The sequence below is a fragment of the Dipteris shenzhenensis genome, chromosome 21, assembly GCF_047967505.1.
Source record: "Dipteris shenzhenensis isolate YYH24624 ecotype China chromosome 21, Dip_SZ_1.0, whole genome shotgun sequence".
Classification (NCBI taxonomy): domain Eukaryota; kingdom Viridiplantae; phylum Streptophyta; class Polypodiopsida; order Gleicheniales; family Dipteridaceae; genus Dipteris; species Dipteris shenzhenensis.
Window position 1 is genome coordinate 1,111,101 of NC_141616.1, and position 24,173 is coordinate 1,135,273.

General features: G+C 42.4%; 1 protein-coding gene across 3 annotated transcripts; it reads right to left on the reverse strand.

Moving 5' to 3' along the window:
• Window positions 1–1,090: 1,090 nt before the first annotated feature.
• On the reverse strand, window positions 1,091–24,173 carry EMB1579 (ATP/GTP-binding protein family). Of its 3 annotated transcripts, none has more exons than XM_087392266.1 (23): window positions 23,889–24,173; window positions 22,296–22,436; window positions 13,843–13,900; window positions 13,568–13,707; window positions 13,040–13,122; window positions 12,168–12,935; window positions 11,620–11,665; window positions 11,361–11,453; window positions 10,671–10,726; window positions 10,296–10,407; window positions 8,995–9,212; window positions 8,785–8,848; window positions 8,462–8,629; window positions 7,718–7,814; window positions 7,247–7,629; window positions 6,651–6,725; window positions 6,482–6,556; window positions 5,978–6,301; window positions 5,828–5,890; window positions 5,639–5,701; window positions 1,864–1,905; window positions 1,724–1,786; window positions 1,091–1,397 (listed from the first exon to the last, which is right to left on the reverse strand). In XM_087392266.1, the coding sequence occupies exons 1-23, from the start codon at window positions 23,934–23,936 to the stop codon at window positions 1,311–1,313; spliced, it is 3,267 nt and encodes a 1,088-aa protein (XP_087248392.1). In that variant the 5' UTR covers window positions 23,937–24,173; the 3' UTR covers window positions 1,091–1,310. The 3 variants fall into 3 exon arrangements, with proteins under 3 accessions (XP_087248392.1, XP_087248391.1, XP_087248390.1); XM_087392265.1 differs by having other exon boundaries at window positions 13,825–13,900; XM_087392264.1 differs by having other exon boundaries at window positions 13,568–13,900.

Sequence of the window (24,173 nt, forward strand, 5' to 3'; positions counted from 1 at the left end):
ACTTAAAACTTACACTCCTCTCCCCATTACAATATGGAAAAATAGCAAGGAGACCTCAACACAACTGCAACAACCTTTCCCTTCCTCCCTACATGTTCAGTTTATTGAACAATGAAGATATTCAAACATATTGATTAAAAGGCAAGACAACGTAATGCTTCAAAGGCGACAAGAAAAACAATACTCAACTTCAATTATGTTGTCATCCAAAAAGGGATTAAAGTATAGATATGTCTATAGTAACAAAACATAGAATGAAAAAATATTAAAAATATTAGTATGAAGACAGTTTTATAATATAGCCCAACGGAGGCTTACGATGCCATTGTTTAGCTAAAATTGAATGGAGGTGAAACGAATGAAAATTTTCAAGAACAATACATCACTAAGAGAGTTAATTACATGTTTAATGAGCTTAAGGAAATTATTGCATTTTGTAGGACCAGAATTGCAGTTCTTTAGTATGGGGCATAAAGATATAATTTAATGAACTCTTTGTCTTTTTGGCCAACAAGTACTTGATAAGCAATGATGTCCAAGGAACTCATGGTATGATGAAAGACAGCTTAGGTGTGAACGTATGTAAGATTTGATATTCAGCACTTGCAATGCCCCTTTTGCAACCTCTTAAACAAGCAAGTGGTTTTAATCGAAATAGTTCTTGAGAGAGAAAACGAGGCTCAGAGACGGTCAAGGACTACTTTCTACAATGGGGTTGATGTGATGATGATAGGATGCATGCCTCTCTCTCTCTCTCTCTCTCTCTCTCTCTCCTTTTTCTTGTCCTCTTTTCTTACTTCTTTTATTTGTTGGTTCAGGTGCTTTGCTAGTGGAGTCCCCCATTTGAACATTTCTAGTTTGCATAGGTGCTCATACTAGCTCCTCAAACAAACTCTTTCAAAATTCCTGCTTGCTAATCAAGGGCAATGTTTCAATCTGTGCCTAAGCCATGAAACAATTGTCTTTTTACAAAACATTTAAAATCACCTAATATGATCAAGTAGGGAGTCTTATCAAGAACAATTTCCACATAGCAAATAATTAACAATATATGCAATTCACCTCAAGCTTATCCTAACTTCCAAACAACTTTCATCAAAATTTCTGCTCCTTGAGGATTCTTCTCTATATGAGAACAAAAGCGCACTTACACCCCCATGAGACCTCCGGAAGTTCTCTCAGGTGAAACACATTATAAACCAACAACGTCCTCATAATTACAGCTATGACACTACAACCAGAACACACATACTGCCCTCCACTGTCGGGGAAAAAAACCCTAGGTAGTAGGCTTGCAAACTCAACCCCACCTACTCTACTTCTTTCTCCGCCAGCTTCTGATAATTGATACGGTCGTCTCTGGACTTGCTCTCTGAGAGGGCACAAGATGCAAGGTCCTGCAACAAAGAAACAAACTTTCAAATTCACCACCTTGCCCACCCCTGAGTCTCTGCAGCAGCAGGAATAAAGCAAGAAGAATGACGATCACAATTTTGATTGCCCAGTCACATGATGGCCTATATATTCTAGTACAAAGCAACATTCCCTTATGTGAGGTTTGCAGCTTCCTTCCCAAAAGTCTCTTGATGTTCCAGATTTATCCAGGAATGATATCCACCTTACAGTAAGTTGGCAAGAAACGAGCCCCACCCCAGCCTCGCTCTAGACATCAAGAAGTCGACACAGATATAAAGGTGAGGAGCATTCAGGAAGAAAGACTTGCCTTTACCCATCTGCTTGTAAGAAACTTCCCCAGTATATGCATCAGGCGCCGTATATCCTCAGCCTGTAGCAACAACATCATAAGGTCTTGAAGTTTTCACAAACAGATTAGAAATACCAGTATGGAGAAGAGCAGAGTACCTTCAAAAATCCTAGTCGATTTTTATCGAAATACCGGTATGCCTGCACCATGAAGGAAACCACTGTCAGCAAAAGCTATAAAACAAAACACACACACACACACACACACACACACACATATACCTTTGTAAGACTAGAATAAGTCCAATCATACAAATTTAGATTTTTTGTTGTTCTAAAGACCAAAATCTACACAAAAAATAAAAGGGAAAATGAAAGAGAAGAAAAAAGAGGTAAACAAAAACTTTTATGAAAAACAGAAGGAAGACATACTTGACAAGCAAAGCAACACTTATGTCATCATCAGTGCCCAAGCATAAACAGCTATATTGGGTTTCTAAAGCACCAGCCAGGGCGACATGACACACGGAGGATTCTGCTCCGTTCCAGTCCTTTTTCTTTTCATTGTTACACCCAGATGTATTTGATTATGTATGATCAGACTTAGGATCCAGCACGGGTGATGATGCTCGCTTCAGTAGCTCCACCCTTACTGTGATTTGTATCAGGTTTTCTTTCAGTCTCATAGACCCATCGGTCTTCCGAAGACTCTAATAAAATTCCTCTCTCTGTCTCTCTCTCTCTCTCTCTCTCTCTATATATATATATATATATATGTTTCTAAAGACACACACACACACACATATAGAGAGAGAGAGACACTGTCACCAATTGGTATTTCTCCCAAGAAAAAAAGGAGTCTTTATTAGATTGACTTCCATCAAAGAAAGTTGACTTTGGTTAACTAGAATAAGTTTCATTGTTTTTACTTTTGCTTTGCATTGCTAAAAGAGAACTGTGGGGATGCCCATAAGGGACTAGGTTAAAGAGTTGGTGCTTGTGTTTGGAAGAGTGCAAAAAGGCTCACAAATGATGGAGCAAGTGCCAAAAAGCAAGTCCCACAAGACCAAAAAGCACCAAGAAGATGGAGGGCCCCACGGGATTCTAAAGAATAAAAAACCCCGCTCCAAGGTGACCTAAAAGCAAGAAGGCTCGGCTTTTGTAAAAGTAGCTTTAGAGAAGTAGGTCTAGCTTTCTGCTAGGCCAAATCTATAAACGAAGAGCCTCAGTGCTCCTAGATTCATTCAAGAGTTGTACTCAGCTAAGAATGTGCCTAATGCTCTTTTATGAGGCAATTGTACAAAGTTTATTCTATTGCAATAAAGACCTTTGGGGGGGGGTCCAGCCCTTATTTCTGGGCCCTAGTGTGTGTGTTCTCTATTCTTTCTTCCCCTCTCTCAGTTTGTTTTGTTTCCCAGAAGAAATCTGCTGGTGCTCCTAGTCAGATGAAGCTATCAGATGAGGTTTTTCCCAGTTCTCTATGAAATTCGAAATCTATCTTGGTGATTATCTGCTGTGAATTGAGGATCCAGGCTGCATTTCTTCCAGAAGTGGTTCCTTTTTAGGGTTTTTGGGCTGATTCTAGATTCCTTTTAGGGTTTTTTGTCCGATTACAACCCCCCCCCCCCCCCCCTTGTGACGCCTCAACAACTAGTATATCTCATGGAGCTATGGGACAAGTAGATAGATACGAGTGTGCTAGATAGAATCTACAAGATACAAGCTAGATGAGCCGAGGACTCCTTTTATTCCACTCGCATAGTCCCGACTTCAAAGACTCGGGGATGATGCAAGTCAGCTTAACTCGATGAAGGCCCCCTTCATAGAGAGGCCCTTCCCATGCAAAAACACTTGAGAGAGAAAAGCCTATTCCATTTTTTCTTCCGTAGATACTTAGAGTCACATTCGCAGACCTTCAAAGAGATATTTAGCCAGGACAATTGCATCGGACTACAGCATAAGGGTGGATTTTCCAATTCCTGGAAGGGAGGGACTGGACTCTATCTGAGCCTGGCAACCAATCAATCTATTAGACACCGCCTACAACATCTAAGCTAAGGCCTTGAGTTTGTAGCTTTATCATCTCCTCCGAGATATTATCCATAAAACTCAAACTGATTTTTTTAAGAGAAAGCATCATACAAAAACATCTTCACTTTATGGAAGGCCACAAATTGGGCACACAAGGAATCTATAACTCTTACAATCCTCCTCTCGGCCTTCGATGCAACCCATGACAAGGTGGGTTGGGCCTTTTAGGAGTTCAATATGTAGAGATTGGGCTTCTTAGAGCAATCATTGTGTCACAAGTTAGTAACTTCTCCCAAGAAATAAAGAGAAATCTTTAAGATTGACTTTGGTCAAAGAAGGTTTACTTAAGTTGAATAGTTTGTGTTGCATTGGTTAAATAACATTGTGGGGACGCCCATAAGGGACTAGGATTAGTCCAAGAACTAGAATGCATGCATTTGACTAATCTCTAATGAGTTAAAGTGTTGGAAATTGTTTATGCAAGATGGAGGACTTTGGAGAGTGCTAAGGGTGTTTACACACCAAAGCCCCACCAACCCAAGCCTAAATAATAAGGCCCTTGGCAAGCAGGGGGTAAATACACACCGCCATGGTTTGGCCGTCAGAAACTTGAGCATGTGGCACATGGTCGTGGACCAACTGAACTTCAATTAAATTCTTTTGAAGAAGAAAAACCCCAACAAGCCCTTGTGCAAGAGTTCTTGACCGCCCAAGTTTAGGCAAGCAGCGCGAATTTCGAGGCTAATAGTGTCTCACCATGTGGCAAAATGCTCGTCTTTTTGGTTGAGCGAGCAAGCAGGCAGTCTGTAAAGATCCTAAATTTTCCCACTCTTTAAGGGGAAATGCACGAGCCCCAATTAATGAAGGGTTAAATGCGCTCCACTCTATCCAGAAGCACTCTTGATTTTGTAGAAAGCTTTACTTTTTAGGAAATAGCCCCGTTTTAGGCAAGAAAAGCACGCCTAGCTTTTAGAAAGCACATGTTTTCCAATTGGCTGGCCTAGTCTATAAAATAAGGGCCTCTAGGCTCCCAGTGGGATTGAGAATTGTATCCAGACTCTACTCCCTCGTGAGCCACCTTGTACAAAGAGAATTTTATTGCAATAAAGACCTTTGGGGGAAGGGGGGGTCCAGCTCTTATTTCTGAACCCTAATGCTGTGCTCTTGTTTCCTCTCTCCCTGTCCCATCTTCTCTCTCTACTGCGATTCAACTACTAGCTTCATCGTTGAGTTTCTACCAGGCTGCCCGAAGTTCCAGGCTTGTTTCTAGGGTGCGAATTGACTCACGCAGCTGCATTTGGTTTCGGGAGATAAGCTTGTGGTGCAATTAAGGTTACACAGTGCAAGGGATTGTATCCAAGAACCAGATTCTTATTGCCAGTTACAAAAGGGAGGCTCTCTCAGACGATTTAAAATGTAGACATTTGGGCTTCAAATGAAAACTACAAAACGTCCATGTGGGTGTTACCTCATCAAGCTCTAAAATCAAAGACAGACAACTACAATCAAACCTCAGTTGTTCCACAGTTTAAGCTGAGTATTTATAGCTTTGCATTAATGATTACACACACACACACACAGATATATATAGATGAATCCAGGGACATGCCCAAACTCATCCTATAAAAAAACCACACATATAATGCAGTTTCAATCTCATGATAATCACTCACAAGGTTGAAAACCATAAACTCCATCACGTATAGCAAGGACTAGCTACTATGACATCCCCACTGACGTCATTAGTGCCCAACAGTGGGTGTAGACCCATAATATAAACATCTGCTCTCAGAAATACAAATCCACACACCCACACAGGGTTTTGCAGAAAGAAGCAATGTAATAGCATAGCAGCTGTGCTTGAGATGGGGGGAAAAGAAAGGCAAAAGCAACTCGTCCCAACCTTGAGTAACTCTTTATCGACCAGAAATTTTCGTTCCGGTTTCTCCAATTTGCTTCCCTGCTCCTGCAAAAGAGATGGGGAAAAGCTACTGTTGATATTGTTTGCACATTTATCATCTTTAAAACTGATTTCCATCTGTAAAAGCTATAAAGGAGTAAGATAAGCGCAGGTCAAGTGCATCCCACAAACCTTCGCTGGCTCTTTCTCAGCCTCAACATTGATCTCTGGATTCTCAGGCTTCAACTCCACCTCCTAATGAGAAAATTTGACAGGCAGTTGAGAGCAGTTTGCATCCCAAATAGACCCAAGTGAAATGGAATAAACGACTACAAGACAAACCTCCAAGTCTTCAAAATTGATCAGGGAAGCTTCCTGCATTGCTGCATCTATGTCTTTAACGACCTTGAGTTCATCCACCTTTCCAATTGACTCTTTATTTTCCTTCTTTGCAACCTTCTTGAAGGAACCTTTTCCACTATCCTCGGCCAGCTCTCCCTTACCAACATCCCCCTCTGTCTTTCCATCAGGGACAGATTTGTCAGACACTTTAGACTTCTTTTTTGATGGTGCTACTTCACTACCTTTCTCACTATCACCCTTCTCATCATGTCGGCCACGTTTCCTCTCCTCTTTTTTTCTCGCTGAGACAGTTTGATAAAGAGTCTACAGAAGACAAAAACTTGTCACATGCTTAAAGCTTAATAAAAGGAGAGCTTCCACCTTAAGCAAATAATCATAACAGAAATTCATTTTAAGCAAATAATCCTGACAGAAAATTGTGATGCCAAAGCTTGGAAGGGCGAAACAGAAATCCCAACACCATTAAAATGTTAAAGTGCATACCTCTAATGCTGACAAAATACTAGAGCCGTATCTGTATTGCAACATTTCTTGAAATAGTTCTGCAAATAGAGATAGCTGCAATAGTATAGCGTTAGGACCAAGAGTGCAAAATGAGTAGAGAACAAGCTCGTGTTAACTCCAAGGAGCAAGCAATTGAGACATATCAAACCTCAAACGTGCTCTCCTCTTTATCCCTTTCATCGTAGTCCAGCAACCCATCCAAAGAAATTGTCATGGACCGAACCTACCATAAAAAACACAAACAATCATGACATTCCCTTTAACTCATATTGGATACATCCCAGTATTATGTGGTCTACTTTAGAAATTACATATATCTCCATGAATTTAGTGACATAGTCAAATCATACTGTAAAAACAAACTGGACAGCAACATGATAGTTACACAAAGTATCAATATATGCCCACACATGCACATCAACACACACACATGAACGTCCATTTATACAAAGCTCTTTGTACTAATGCCTGGGGTAAAGATAGAATTAGTCATGACAAAGGCCACTTAGGAGAAAACTAACAAGAAGGTAATTGAAGTACGATTGATTTTAGCTACCCACATGACTCTTACATAAGAAGGATGTATCAGCAGTGGTGTGTGAGTGTCTATGTGAGTGAACTCAAAGGAAACAAGATTCAAATTTTAATATTGTGAACAAGAGTTAAAACTTTCCACACAAATGATTTTCTGTTTTGTTTTTAGTACAAAATTTTTCAAGGCATGAATATAAAGCAATTACTTACTTTGGAAGCCTTACTGCGCTTTGTAGTGATAAAGACTCCGGGCAACACAGGTGCGTCCTCCTCAGCTTTCACCTTCTCTTTCTTGTTTGTACCCTTATCTTTGCTTTCCTTCACCTCTTTTTCTTCCTTTTTCTCCTCTTTTACCTCCTCCTTATCTTTCTTGTCATCTTTCTCCTTCTTCTCCTTTTTCTCCTCTTTTACTTTTTTATCTTTCTTCATAGGTTTCTCTTTCTTCTCCTCTTTTTCTTTCTTCTCTTTCTTATCTTCTTTTTTCTCATCTTTTTCTTTCTTCTCTTTCTTATCTTCCTTTTTCTCCTCTTTATCTTTCTTTCCTGCTTCAACTGATTTTCCATCCTTATCTACTTTAATGCCATTCGCATTCCCTGGAAATAAGAAACCACTGTTACGGTTTAAAATTGACACTTTCATATCAATTTGAAAGCCAACACACCAATCCATCCCAGAACATACCTTTAGGGGACTCCTTCAATTCTCCAGATTTTCCTTCCCCAGATTTCCCATCTCCAGCTTTCCCATCACCAGATTTCGCCTCTGCAGATTTCGCCTCCTGAACAGAGCCTTATTTCCATCAGGATATCTAATATGTAAATTGGATCTCAACATTGATGAATCGACCTTTAAAAACTGGAATGAATGAAAGCTGCAAATGCCTATTAATAATCAATCAATGAGAGCAGTAATGATTGCATTCAGGTCGGTCGCAAAAGTTATTATTCCCCTAGGAAACAGTTTGTCAGCTTGTCAACAATAGGCTCATCACAGAAACTAGAGCTAGCCACATTGATGGTTGAGAAAATTATGACAAAGCTACGAGAGTCTGTAATGTATTGTGGCTACATCTCTGAATCCTTAGCTCAGATCAAAATTCTGAATTTCAAGATATTCAAGTGTAGTCAGCAGAACAAATTTCCCAAACAGATTTATCTTCAGAGTTCAAATGCCTTTGCTCAGATCAAAACATGTGAATTCCAAGGTGTCCACCAGTAATCAGCATAACAGGTTTGCAAGTGGGATTCCCAAAGGTCTACATGCAGACGACAATTGAGATAACAAGAGCATCATGAGCAAACCTGACTTCAGCTGAGGGGATTTTTAAGATAATCTGTGAGTTGCAAAACAGGTATTAGCAATACCTTAGCTACTTGCCTTGGATCTCTATAGCGACAGGTTTGGAAATACAAATTAGTTTCCTACCTTTTCCTGCTTTTGCAGTGCTTCACGTTCCAGCCTTGCCTCCCTCTTTTGTTTCCATTGCAGCTTCCAGTCCTCCAAAGATGGAAGGCATCCAGAGAGATCAGGAAGATAAAAAACAGTAACCTCTTTATAGCTTGAGCCATTATCCCCAGCCCTGTCATAATGTACCTGCCAAAGGAAAACCTTGTCAGCATTAAGAAGCGACATACAAAGTAAACCAATTGGTGCAATTTACACATCCAGCAACCAATAAAGCATGCATGTACAGAGAACAATCCAGTTGATATGGGCATGTAAAAAATAAAGCATCTACATGTAATCACCTCCATAAAACGAAACCAATTAGAGACACTAGTGAGATCAAGCTGAGTCACGTCCTTGGTGCACCTGCCATCACACACACACAAATTTTCACAATAGCACAATTCTAAAGAGAGAATTACCAATGAAGTAGCAACAAATGCTAACATTATACACATGCAGCAAATTAAAACAAAATACAACTTTCAAGCTGGTTGCACATCTCATCTAACCTTATAGCAGTGCGTATCAAAGCACGATCATCTGTTGCTGGATCCCCTCCATCAAGAGTCTTATCCCAAGTCCCACCCACAGCCATTAATGCGTTGCGATCTTTGCGCAAGACTACAAATCTCAAAAAATTGTGGATGTGGATAGGCTTTTCTTCTGAAGATTTATCAGACAAGAAGTCATTATAGCCATCATTGCTCATGCCACTCATCAACATGACCTGTTCCCCCCCAATAACAAAAGTGCAACCATCAAGCAAATATTAGGTGCTTCGTATGAATCAGCACATCACAGCACTATAAGATCATGCAAAAACAAACTAGGCTAACCTCCTCTTTATATCCACCAGTTCCCAAAAATTTCCAGCAGCAGCTTATTGCAAAAGCTAAATATATATAAGCTCACGCAGATTAACAAACATTAAAAGACTCCACAGATTTAAGGCTCCAGAAAGCCAAGTAGAGCTACCTTTGATTTCTCTACAATTATTCTATTTGAACGTACTATAGCGTTAAGATAGAAAAGAGAAAGACAAGCATGTGTGCAAAGGAAAGAGGCAGCCACAAGAGGGGTGATATAAGGAGGAAAGACTACAAAGATGACTGCAGAGCAGCGAGAACCTCAGCAGGTCATAGAGAAAAGCCTCTTACAAATAAGGCCGCCGGCTTGGGCAAGGGTGTGCATGCACTCACAGGAACATGCACACAGTGCAGAGCAATAGTCTCCAGAAGACCAAGGTTATGTCTCAAACACTAGAAACAGGCATAATTAGGAAGGGGGGAGAGAGAGAGTGGGAGAGAGAGAGAGAGAGAGAGAGAGAGTCTGAAGCGTAGCAGAGATTTGCTGTGTTGCTGCAGCTGTATGTGGGGGGTGTGTGCGCATGTGCTGCATGTGTCGGAGGTCTGCACTAACAGACACTATCACATCCAATTTATTTGAGCTACCGTCTAGCCCAAACACAAGTGCATGCAATCGGCTGCACTTTCCCTGGATCAAAAAACCTACCAAAACTATGAACGTCATTTTTCAGACCCTTATTGGGAAGGACAACATGCACACAGCTTCAAAGTAACTCAGAGCAGCTAGTTGGAGATAAACAATACAGGATAGTGCACAACCACAGATTGTGCAACAAACGGTCAAGATATGCTACAAGAAGAGTAACAGCTCCCTCTATTCCATGTCGATGACCATCACGCTTGGAACTCGAACTTTAAACTCTTAGCGTCTTTCATAATCCGTATAGCCCCATAGCGTTGACTTGTCCGTCACCTCAAGCTCGTCAGCATTCTCCATAGGTTACCTTGGCAGTCCAGACGACGCTTCCACTGGGCGATTTGGCTTTGTCCAAGGACTTTGATGCCGCCTCCTTTGAGTCGCTCTCATCCTCTACGTCTACTGCGTCATGCTCGAAGCTGTTGCACCGCATTCCAGGTCAAGGGTCGGTTTGGTCATTCAGATAACTAAGACAAGAGCTGAGTGCGGTGTCAACTGTGACACTTTAATAAGACCATAGGATTGTCTGTCTCAATAGCTTGGCTCCAGTCCAAGAACTATTGCACAAGCTTGAGTTTTCTTAGACAGAAACTTAGTTTAAAATCCAATAAAGTGTTTTGGATTGCTCCCATTATGAATCAGCAACAAAAATAAAGTTTGACAAGACTGGAAGGGCACAGACCTGACTGGCTGGTCGATAGAGATTTCAACTCCCTTTTTCACCCAGCAAGCTACTGCCTACAACCCATTTGAAACACCATCATGAGCTCAATGTATACGAGATCTTGAAATCAAAGATGGCAAGAATTTTAAATGAAAGATGACAATATCCAGGATTAAAATCAGTCCCAAAAACAAGTTACAAACATATTTGCAAGCTTCAGCCCCTAACCAAAATTTTGTGGTCATCTACATGCCAAAGGATGAGGTGATCAATATCAAATATTTGTGAAGATAGGTTTTCAAGTGGCATCAAAATTAAAATCCATAACCAAAATTTTGTGGCCATCTACATGCCAAAGGATGTGGTGATCAATATCAAATATTTGTGAAGATAGGTTTTCAAGTGGCATCAAAATTAAAATCCATTGTGTGCAGCAGTAAGCTTAGTGGCCTACAAATGCTCAGACAACCCTTTCACTAATTTGAATTTCGATACCTCGTCAAAACCTGATTCTTGCTTCAGCAATCAAAGTGCCCAACACATACACATTCAGCTTCCTACAGTGGTTATTCTATTCACCTGCTTTCTCTACGATAACCAAATTCCTGCCGCCTATAGATGAAAACAGCTCCTGATGACAAGCTATAATAATTGCAAAATTCAAGCCTGTAACATAAACATGCTGTCTAACTCAGCGTTGAAATATACCTTTGAAAAATCAGCAGCAACATAAAGCTTAGGGTAGCGCCTGATAAGAGATAACAAGTCTCTCTCTGCCTCTGCTAAGTTGTATGGTTCAACCTGCAAGGAGACGTATGATGAAACAAACAAGTAGTATACTCTCTAAATGAAGCTTCAATCATGCAAGAACAAGCTTTCAAAATCATCACCATAGAGTGGTTCCAGTCTTTAATGAATGTATATTAAAACACTCAGACATGTGTTTTGTTACGAGATGGATGATTACCTTGCACACATAATCTCGCTTGTTTGGTCTAACAGGTGAAGTAAACCTGAAACATGGACATTAAGAACCTTAAGCATGCGAGAAAAAAAAGGATGTAGCCTGTAGGGTTAAAACATAAATGCCTGGCTACGGGAAGCCGAATGACAAGAAGACAGACAAGTGCTGACCAAATTGGCAAACTTGCCATAATAACCCAACCCATTCCCCCCCCCCCCAAAACAAAAAAAGGGGGAACTGAAAAACTCTTGGTTGAAGGACACTGTTTTAAAAGACTGCCAGCAAGAAGAGCTCGAAGTACCCTACCACAGAACCATGCAACCAAACAAGACAGCTCTATTCTTGCACACCCATACACACACTATTTTAAACAACTCTGACACAAGGTTTTCAGTATAACTATTTGCTTACATTCAACAAGACCGATTTTATTGCAAATTCATACATTATTTAGAAAACAAAATTACAAGTGATCATCACTCTCCTATTCAAGAATAAAGTGAAAAAGAGGAGAGTATATCATGTCAGCTAGATCTTTGTAGTTCACAAACCTTGGTGGAGGCTCCCGTCGAGGGGAAGGTTTCCTTGTCACTCTCTCATCTCGTCTCGGGATGGGAATTCTAGGAGGGCTCCTCTCCCTTCTTCGCAGCTCCCTTTCCCTTTCTCTTTCTCTTTCTCGTGCCCTTTCTCTATCTCGTCGTTCAAGCTCCCTCAGGCGTTCCCGTTCACGCTCACGTTCTCGTTCACGTTCACGTTCACGATCACGATCACGATCACGTTCCCACGATCGCTCTCTTTCACGTTCGCGCTCACGATCCCGTTCGCGCTCCCTTGAACGATCTCGCTCTTGGCGCCTGTCATCATCACGCCTATCAAGTTCATGGCGAAGAGGAATTCGATCATCCAACCGATCATCATAATGAGCACTGCCAATGGCTGACAGGTCTGACAGACCACTGACACCACCATAAACACTGTTTCCTCCCAAGCTTTTTGCTGTGCTGTAGTCCCGACCTGAACCTAAATTCACACCACCATAACCAGCAGCAGAGCCTCCATGGAGATAGGCAGCTCCAAGTAAACCCCTACTTCCAGCAAGAGCATCCAATGGATCAGCTGCCTGCTGAGATGTTAATGGTAGAATGCCAACTCCACTACGACCAGACAAGCCAACTTGAGCACCCAATAGAGCAGCTTCTGCCTCTGCTCTGGTAACACCATAAGAGCTGGCCAAAAGTTCTCTTCCTCCTGCATAATCTCCTGCACCAGCAGTTCGTAAACCAGGATTCCTCACAGCTGAATGATAATCCACTTGCGACCTGAAAAAAAGGAGTCAGAAAAGGTTAGCAATGGTATTGACTATGGTCATGCATCTAAATATAGTAGCTTGAAACATGAATATCACAGGGCAAGTGTGTAATACCTAACACCACTATCAAGTGCAGATGATGCAGCCCCTTGCCCTAAAGCAGACTGGAGTAATTGTTGTTGTCGGAGAGCTTGAGACTGCAGTGGAAAAATGCTTTGATTTCAGCCAACTATCCATTCAGAGGATGTCTACTAAAGACGATGGGATAACTATAACTCATGACTGTCAGAAACACCTTTGACAAATATGAAGCAACGTGCTAAACATTAAAAAAACAAAAAGTATAAGACTCACTCCCACAAAGTAAACCCGAGGTGCCTAGCATTTGAGAGTCTTTCAAACATCAAATCAGCTCACACATGCTCCATACATACTAAAACTGACTATTGATCATTACCAAGAATGTTCCGTATGCAGAAAATCATGGAAAGGGACTAGCAGGCTTGAAATTTATCGACAGAACCGAATTCCATAAATTGATAAACAACTTTATGAGGGTAAAAATTCATTTACTTATTTTTTTGAAAAAAAATGGGCAATAAACACTGCAAATTTATGAAATGCTCAACTTCACAAAGCTACCTGAGAATCTGAATATCGCTTTAAAGCATCACTTTGCCCATCAGCCCCAATGTAAGAAGCTTGGCTCTGAGAGTACTGAGCTAGCAAATAGTCTGAGCCTTTCTGACCCACGCTGAGTTGATCTGTCTTCTGGCCATAAGCTGCAGGAGAAGCAGAGCCAACATATTCACCTGGCTTCACACCATAACCAGAGCTTGTGTATTTTGAATCTAGACTGTAAATTCCTGATGTATTCACAGAGGTACCACCACCCAAACCTGCTCCCACTCTACCACCTGTGCCAGCTCCTTGATATTCAGAAGGGGCTGCTGCTTTCCCACCAGAACCAAGAATCTGACCAAAAAAAGATCGAATTGTAAGAAATAGTTCCATGACTTAAATATTGCCATTGATTGTAAAGAGATCAATGGTCAGCGTGGGCAATGACAACACAAACACCAACCAAAGAAAATTATAAAGACCTTAGATAAGCACATCAAAACATACCTCATTAAAAGTAAGAAATTTCCTAGGTATCTCAATCTTCACCTAACAAAATTTCTTTTCTATAGGAAACTGTCATGCATAGCCCGAAAAACACCATATCAAGTATCTATCACTTTTCTACAATGAGAGGAGGGAATCAACTGGAAAAATGCTAAATTGCCCTCAAGATTTCTTACCTTAATGAAGGGGAACGATCCTTCTATCGAGTGAGAGAAACAAAGGATAATGCAAAAAGGGAACGTGATAAGGCACATGACAAAAATAACCATAGGGGATTGCTAAAGTGCCATCCATATGTCCGGTAGCAGACAAGCTAACAGACTGCTTGGGGAAAGTGAAGACTAACTAGCATAAAGAGAGAAGCAACTATGCTGAAAACACACATGTACACACACACACTCACTTTTTTTTTTGCGGTGCACACACACATGCGCACTTTTTTTTTCGTGAAGACACACACACAGGATACTACTCATAGCGGACACTAGAATATGCTAACTACAGCTGTTATTTTTTTTTGGGGTGAAAACACACACACACACACACAGGATACTACTCACAGCTGAACAATAGAATATGTTAACTGCAATGCCTTTAAAGAGACCTCATTATTTTATACCTTTATGAAGAAAGAATGATCCTTCTATCGAGTGATAGAAACAAAGGCTAATGCAAAAAGGCAATGTGATAAGGCACGTGGCAAACATACCATAGGTTTGGTAAAGTGCCATCCATATGTCCGGCAGCAGATAACAGACATTACGGAAGCGTGAACACTGAAGACAAGCAACTATGCTGAAAAAGCACACATGTAAACACATACACAAGCCGAAAAACACCATATCAATAATCTATCACTTTTCTACAATGACGGGGGCAAGCAAGCTTTTTTTAATATTGAACATACAGCACTCTCCAAGCTCACACCCCAACAGAGTGGATCAGAGACTCTCTGTCAGTTAGGGAGAGAGGGCTTCAACGTGGGTGTGCCTGCCAAAGAGAGGAGTATTGTTTGTGACCTTTCTTAGTGTATTTATGTTATTTAGATGGGGGGTTATGTAGGATCGATTGAGAGAGAGAGAGAGTGCAGGTAGCAAAGCGTCGCACAAGTCTTAGCCGTCACGTCAAACTTGGATAATGAAAAAGGAGTACAAGGTACAAGTACCTAGACCTAGGACTAAGTGTCCTAGGTGTCACATAGGACAGTGTGTCCTATGCGGCCTAAAAGGCACTAACACTACAAGTGCCTATATTTATGCCTACAAGGCACATACCATGGTTTATAGGGCATCACTAGAACCACCAGGAGATGGCCTACAAACCCCCCTCCATGGGATGGGCTGAAGTACTCTGGAAACGTCTCAGAATACCTGGTATTTTCTGGTCATGGTGGCACATGCTCATCCAAAAGGATATAGCCACCTATGAATGTACAAGGGATGTCAGATCATGTAACAAAGGGAACCAAATGTAAAGCCTGTCAAAAGACTTCGAACTTGGGACGAGGAAGTGCCTTTGTAAACATATATGCTATGTTAGGACAACTCTATGTCTCATGCTGACAACCGCTCTCGAACATAATGATAATGAACTTCAATATGCTTGGTACGCACATGAAACATTATGCTACGCGCAATAGCCAAAGCACTCTAGCTGTCAGTGTAGACAATAGTGGAGGATGTCTGGCGAATACCAAGATCTGTAAGTAAGTGTCGAAGCCAGACACACTCTACTGTAGCAGTGAAAGCTGCCCTGTACTCAGCCTCTCAACTAGACGTGGTAAATGTTGGTTGCTTCTTGCTGAGCCAAGAGATACATGAATTGCCAAGCAAAAAACAATTGCCAGTATGTGACACTCTGGTGTCGGAACATCCTGCCCAGTCACTATCCGTGTCCTTCGTCTGGCAAGGTCTGCAACAAAAGCACATCTCCAAATAACCTGGATTGCGAACTTTAAACGCACCTGACTGAACATGAGTCACCCTCCTTCTCGCAAGGGCACAATCCTCCAGTCGTGGAGGTCGATTCCCTAGAGCTTCTGAATCAGGGTCGTCCTTCAGCAAGGTCCCTGCCTTCAGGCTCCCACACCTGTGAGCCTCCTACTTGGGCTCTGATACCATGTTAGAAAATACCCAACAGAGGGTACACGCAGCAGAAGACTTATAGTAATGCCCAGGAGCTCACACAGTGTGCGGTGTGGGTGTGGAATCACAAACTTCTTTACTTATGTGCATAAACTAGGTGTGCAGAGTCATCAATAGACAATGAACCAGCCAGATAGAGAAACCACCCAAATATATATTTCCGTCCAAAACTATGGACACAATACAAGAGAGATAGATCCAGAGTCCCACCAATGGTGTGGTCCTCTGATCTTACCACAAGGTCCTTCTCCTATCTGCTGGCTATCTCTAGACTCGAGCCCGCGTGCTCCACCTTGAGCGTCTGTAGACTTTCCGTCTATGTTGCAAAAGGGTATGCCCAACAACAAGGCATTGACTTTGAGGAGACATTTGCTCCCACATCCAAGATTACTACCATTAGATGTGTCATTGCCATTGCAGCCCATCATCATTGGCAAGTTTACCAACTTGACATCAAGACTGCTTTTCTTCATGGGGATCTGCAGGAAGAAGTATATGTCACACAACCTCCTGGTTTTGAGGTTGTTAATTCTGAAAATAAGGTATGCCGGCTTAGAAAAGCCCTTTATGATTTGAAGCAGGCACCCAGTGTTGGAAAGGTCACCTCCCCATCTGTAAGCCCCCAAATGAGGAGAGCGTGGGGGAGGGAGACCTAGGGCAAGATGTGCCCAAAGAGAGATTACCTGGATGTGTGGATCTGGGACAGATCTGGAGCATTCATGGTTGGTGGGGTATCCCAAGGATGAAAGGCTGCATCAGGAGCAGCTCATGTGCCAGAAGATGGCAGGGACACAATGTCTTGGATCAGGCCTGGCATGAGGCACTCAGTGGACTGCAGCAGGACCCTATGAAAGGCGCGCTGACATCAGCATGTGTACGGAGCAGGGTACAAAGCTGTACGGATCTGTACGGGCTGCTGCAGTGCAGTGTACAGAAGAGGTACGGCCAAGACAAGGCGCCGGCAAAGGGCTGCAGCAAGGCGCAGTATAGTGGGGGTCTATGGGCAGGTCTATGCTTGCAAGCAGGGCTGACAGGTGGCAGGACAACAGCAAAGGAGCTGGACCCTGCATGGAACAAAGGGCCAGCAAAGGGCCCTTATATAGGGCTGGTTGGGCTGAGCCAACCAGGTCGGTTGGGCCAGCCAACCTGGTCTGTCCAGTCGGCCCAGTCAGGGCAGACTGGTCGGTATTTTTGCCAGGCCTTAGGGCCTATAAAAGGAGAGGCTTGTGGCCTCATTTCACATCCAACTATCCAGCAGTTCAAGGAGCAGCCAGGAGCTACTCCCTTGGGCCTCACACTAGGGGTGAAGGAGAGTTGAAGGTGAGCTGCAGACTGAGTTCCTAAGGGCTGGGACCTTGGCTGTCTTCTAGGGCAGCGAGGTGTTGTGATCATCATATCCAGCAAAGCAGCATTCAAGGAGGCAGAAAGGAGCAGCAGGAAGCCACCCTCTGGACCTATATCCAGGAGGTGAGAGGGTGCTTGAAGGGCTGCAGACTTAGCCAGGAAGGGCTGGACCTTGGCTGTCTTCTAGGGCAGCAAGGTGCTGAGATCATCTTCTGGAGCAGCCATTCACAAGCAGGTTGGAGCAGTGGGACAGTTATCTTGGGGCCTATATTCAGGAGGACCAAGGGGACGACGGGCTTTTTATCGATCTATGCTGCCATCAGATTTCCTTTTTAATTTGTAGACCCACCGGGTTCCAATGGCATGCTTGCTGGGAGGGAGATCTACTAATTCCCATGTGTCATTTTTAGCAATGGAATGTAGCTCAGCTCTCATTGCATCCATCCACTCTTTGCTATCAAAAGCATCTTTATGGCATAGGCTCTTCATTGCAAGCTGTAGCAAGGAGTGCAAACTCAAGAAAGTGACCATGCTGTCTATTCCCTGATCTTGTCCGGGCAGCAAAAGGCTGATCTTGTTTGCTGTCCCTCAATGTATCAAGAAGCCATCTGGGAACTTGCCTTTGCTGTCTATTGACAGCTCTTTCTTCAATGACTGCATCATGAATAGTGGGATCATTTTGTGCCGGAAGAGAAACCTGCAAATCAGTATGAGGTAGTGGCTGATTATTGCTTGGTGAAGGGCCTGCAGGAGGCTCATGTTGCTGGTCAAAGTCCTCTTCTGAGGATGGTAGAGGTAACCAAGATTCAAAGGCATCAAACATGTCAACATCTGGCTTAGCTTTGCACTCCACAAGAGAAGAAGCTGAATGTTCAGCAAAGATTACATCTCTATTGACAATAATCTTCCCAGTATTTGGTTGGTATAACCGATACCCTCTGCTCTCCTGGCTGTAACCAATAAATATGCATTTGATTGCCTTGTCATCAAGCTTATGTCTCAGCTGAGATGGTACATGAGCATATGCAAGAGACCCAAAAACTCTCATGTGTGAAAGTGAAGGCTTCCTGCCTTTCCATGCTTCATAAGGTGTAACAGTCTTCAATGCCCATGTAGGTGATCTATTCAGCACATAGTTTGCACACATTATTGCATCAAGCCAAAATTTATTGGGCAAAGACTTGGCCTTAAGCATGCATCTGGCCATCTCCATTGTGGACCTGTTTTTCCTTTCAGAAACAAGATTCTGCTGAGGAGTGTAAGGAGTAGTACATGAGTGAATAATGCCCCGTGAAGACAGAAGTGCATCAAACTCCTTAGACATATACTCTCCCCCCCTATCTGTGTTGAGGGTGACAAGCTTGCATCCTTATTCATTCTCAATCGTATTCAGCCACCTTTGAAAGCATAAGAAAACTTCAGATTTGGCTTTTAAAGGATATACCCAGCAATATCTTGTGAAATCATCAATGAGAGTCATAAAATATTTGTATCCCCCAATGGCATTTGTCCTCATGGGGCCACAAACATCACTGTGTCCTAGCTGCAATTTCCTTTGTGAGAGTTTGGACAATTCTTTTGAAAAGGAAACTGATGCATCTTACCCAAAAGACAACCCTCACACACATGTTTGGAAACTGTGTAAGTTTGAGGTACATCATTTGCCATCTACTGTGAATGTAGCTTTGCAAGAGCTCTATAATTGAGATGACTCATTCTCTCATGCCAAAGATGAGTTTCAGCAAGCTGTGAATCTGAAATAGCAAATGCTTCAATAGAAAGTGCAGCTGAGTGATGATCAAGGTGATAAAGCCCTTTTTGCAAAGTAGTGAGAACTATGGCATTGTCATCACGAAGGTCATAAACTAGGCATCTGTAGCCATCAAAAATAACTCTGAAACCTGAGGTGACAATTGCTGAAATTGAAATCAAGTTGACTTCAATTCCAGGCACAAAAAGAACATTTGTCAAAGTAACAGGATGGCTTGAAATGGATGTGAGCTCCACATCTCCAATTCCTTTTACAGCATATGAAGCATTATTAGCACATGTGACAGTCCCCCCTCGAGGTGCATCAGCTAAAGAATGACACCACTGTCTGCAAGATGTGACATGCTTGGAAGCACCATTATCAAAGTACCAGGACTGAGCATCATTAGCAGTAAAGAATGCATCAGCTTTGGAGGGATCAAATGAGCAATGGACAGCCCATGCCCAATCATCCTGAAGAGCATGTGCATGTGAAGCATCTTCCGGCTCATGGGATTCAATAGCATGCGAGGCATTAATTGTCAATCCTGCTTTCTTTTTCTCCGAAGCAATGCGCTTCCTGCATTCTGAAATGTCATGTCCAGTCTTGCGACAATAGTTGCATCTTTTGTTCTTTGACTTATTTGCTGTATTCTTAGATGCATGGGAGTAATTGCAGCTGCTATGCGCAGATTTTGGCTTGCCCATAGGCTTGGAAGCCTTGCCTCTTCCTGTCTGTTGTGAAGCAAATGCATGATCAGGAATAATGGCTTAACTATTAGCTCTACTTAGCTCTTCCTGCAAAAGCAAAGTAACTAGTTGATCAAAGGAATAGTGGTCTGGATTACCCATGGCCACTAATCGAAGGGTTGTAGCAAACCCTTGATATGTATCTGGCAGTCCATTCAATGTGGTACTGACAAGCTGTGAATTTGGCACCACCTCATCAATGTTGGCAAGTTGTTCCATGAGGTCCTTGACCTTTGTCAGGTGTGCATCCATAGAGTCACCTTCATTCATGCTGACTTCCTGTAATTGCCTTCTCAAATATGCAACACGTGCCTCATTGCGAATCTGATAGAGAGAAGCCAATTTATCCCAAGTATCCTTTGCTGTCCTGCAAGACCGGATGTGTGGAATAATGATTCTCTTGCATGATAAAGCAATACATGAATGTGCATTTGCATCTCTTGCATCCCATCTTGATAGGACACTTAGTCCTAGGTCTAGGTACTTGTACCTTGTACTCCTTTTTCATTATCCAAGTTTGACGTGATGGCTAAGACTTGTGCAACGCTTTTCTCAGACAATGCTTTGAATCCCTTAAACCAATTGAACACTTCAGATTTGCTTTTCATAAGAAAGAGCCAAGTGAACCCAGAATAATCATCAATGAATGTGACAAAATATTGATACCCTCTATGGGTTGTGACATTCATTGGTCCACAAACATCACTATGCACAATGTGCAATACCCTTTGTGCTCTTACGGAACCTGGACCATCCTTTTGGAACAGTAGGCAATGCAACTTTCCAAGAGCACAAGCTTCACACACCTCTTGAGCGGGCTGCTGTAATTTTGGTAATCCTTCAACCATATTATGATTATGCAAATATGCCAAAGCTCTATGATGCACATGACCAAACCTGGCATGCCATAAATCACGTGGAGTAGAAGAAGAGACTGCCATAGCATGCTGATTATTGGGCTGAGCATCAAGCTTGTAAAGACCCATGCTGGCCTCCTGAGTCCTCCATTGCTCATTGGGAGTCTGCTCCTCTGCTGGTCGTCACTGCTTCAGCCTATTCGCCGAACAGACTCGTTGGACCTGTATCTTGCCTCCGGATTTGCATCTACTTCTTCATCCGTAACAGTCCGTACGACTGTACGGATGCCCGTACACACAACCTGCACGCAGGACGTACATCACTGTACAACTCCGTCGTATAGCTCTGTACCTGCGTTCCGTACACTGCACCTACGCCGTACGTTGTACTCGATCCGTACATCGTACTTTTGTCGTACTTGATCCGTACATCGTACTTACACCGTACTTGATCCATACTGTGCTCAGCACCTGTTTTGTACATCATACTGCTTCCGTACAGGCAGTGTAAAGCCTCTGCAAGGCATCGTACAACCTCCGTACAGGCATAGTACCTGTTACCGTACTGGCATCTGTACAATTGTGTTTACTCCAGGATTTGGTTCAGGACTGTCACATTGTGCCACGTCATCACTCAGGTCAACAAATTTTGGGGCTTTTGTGTTGGGAGCTTAATTTTTACTGGTGTTTGGGACAGGAACTCATATTTTTGCAGTTTCAAGCCTTGAGGCTATACATTGGGTCACATTTGCAAAAATTTCAGCAAAATTTGGGGCTTTTTTGCATTTGCCCTCTTTTTGGCCTATTTGCCTTGTGTAGTTCCCTCGGGGTTGTGGAGGTTTCAACAGTATATAAAGAGGTTTTCCTGTATTTTCTTGTGCAATCTACAAAGCCATACCAGAGGCTAAAATCTATCAGTCAGTAAGTCCTTAGCTCCAGATTAAGAGATCCTATAGATCAAATGAGGATAAATCACACATGAGAAAGTTGCTGCAATAATTATATGTCCTTTCGCTTCCACACACAGTTTTACTCTCTTGAAACACACGGAGTATTTTCAAAACTCTTCCTACATAAACGAGTTTCCCTCTCCAGTATTACGACTTCAATGACAGGCGAGTATAACCAACGAAAGCTGCTGCAGTCCTCTAGCATTATTCAATCAACAGCTTTGACAGAATATCTAACAATACAACAGCAGCAAAGCTCACTTCAGGTAAATCAGGAGGGTGTAACGACGTTCATCAATGAGAAGCCTTTTTTTTTAAGGCACCACATTAAAGTAAGGCTGCACCAAATATTATATTGTCTCGTCCAGCAAGTTCCACTAAATTAAAGACACAGAATCCCAAGCAAAACTAAGTTCTTTGAACTGCCTACACAATCAAAGTGGTTTACCTGCTGCCCATAAACTTGACCATATGTCTGCTGAGAGTACAATTGTGAACCATATGATGCTCCAGCAGATGTAGCAGCAGCTTGCTGCTGCCCAGAATAAGAGCCCGAAGGATATGCAAATTGACCAGCTTGGGGATGCCCCTGAAATTTTTATTGCACATTAGATTGGATAATACAAAAAGTCTTAACCACAAAAAGACGCTGAAACTTACAGAATCCAAGCTGTTTTCAAACACACATAAACAATTCCAGACTAAGACACAGCTGAACTCCAATCATTACCTGATATTGCCATGAAACTTGAGCATAAACTTGCACTAAACAGGTAATATGGACAATAACTTAACAAAAGCTTAACACTCTTACATGCTCTGATTAGGCTTAAATTTTAATTACAAGACAGTGGTCCATAGAGGCTCTATTCTCTATCACAGATTCTCCTTTTCAGGAGTGCTGTTACAGTAAGATTATGAAGAAACTTAAAAGACTTGCAGCAGGACCAGTATCCAAACCTTGATAGCACAAATCTTTCTTCCATAACAAGCTATTTAAATTTATAACAAGAAAGAGAGCAGTGAGAAAAAACTGGAGTGCATAAGATTTGTGGGCAACCATCAATTCACCAGCTATTACCATGGCAGCTTGAGAACATTAATCTATAGAAGTGGTTTCCCAGGACAATCGCTAAAATAAGACCCTGCTGGGTGCCGTGCAAAGTGGTGCGTAAATGTAGCCGTTCTTACAATAATACGCAACGAGCAAACCTGTGTGATTAGTTCAAAATTCTACAGACGTCCCAACAAACACCACATGAAGCTCACGTGAAATCCTCAACTGCAAGCGCTTCCTGATGAAATGCCACCCAAGATGCATACAATTACTTAAAGCTATAAGCTTTCATTAATTGAATAGGTGGGACGTTTATGAAAGCCTTCCACTGCTCAGCGCAATTTAGAATATATTGACCCTTCTTGGCTAGGTCTTTAGCCAAATAGCAAGAACGTTTAATTTCAAATCTTGTTGTTTATTCAACGACAATCTGTGAGACACAGGAGCTGTTGCTTGCTTCTCTAGCTTCTTACTAAAAGGCAGAACTGGAACATCCTGGGGCTTGCTCTTTAGGGCCCAATTTACGACCAGAAATTTTCATATATACTGTACGGAAGACGATTATTTCAATCCTTGCATGGCCAATTTTTTGAATTCTTTCTACATGATGATTATATTCCTTTTAAGAACTTAATGGACTGGGCTGTTTCGTTGAGATTTCAAGCAAATCGTTCCCTTGGTTCGTAAAAAGAACAGCAGCGAGGTAAGGCGGAAAAAAAAGAGAGTTCGAGCCTTCTCTCACAACTTTTTCATCCCACTCCGGCTTCAGAACCAAAGCATAAGAGAAGATACGAAAGCTCTTAGGGATTTTGTACAGGATAAATTCATCCCACCACCTTATTGTCTGTTCGTGCCAAATGGGTTCGTCTTACAAAAAACAGCATGCGCATATAGCCTACGCTGTCGTTGCATGTATGCTTTAAGGGGAAAGGAATCCATTACGAAACCCTGTTGCAGCCAGGGGACAAGGCGGAAGAAGGGTACCTGCTGAGCAATTTGCTGGGCAGCCCGAGACAAGCTCCACTGGTCCATGGGTGGGAGGATGCGCAATATTAGGGTTGGCGAAGAGGCTAAGGAGAGGGAACTGCGAAGGGTCAGAAGAGCATGGCTGGATAATGTTACTGGATGGAAGCCAAAAGAAAAACTGCCGAGTTCTTAAGAGCAGGGGCTTGGCAGAGGAGCAAGAACAGAGTGAGGCCCCGGGGGCGCAGAGGAGGAGAACGAAGAAGAAACAAGAGAATAGAAAGAGACAATGGCCTAAAAGAAAAT

Bases quoted from the DNA above. Each gene is read 5' to 3' on its own strand.
- EMB1579 (XM_087392264.1), bottom strand. From the start codon at position 23,936: ATGGACCAGTGGAGCTTGTCTCGGGCTGCCCAGCAAATTGCTCAGCAG. The intron at 10,408-10,670 runs GTCTGTGCCCTT...GCGGTGCAACAG, and splicing joins TCTATCGACCAGCCAGTCAG to CTTCGAGCATGACGCAGTAG. The intron at 9,213-10,295 runs GTAACCTATGGA...GGGGGGGAACAG, and splicing joins GCGTCGTCTGGACTGCCAAG to GTCATGTTGATGAGTGGCAT.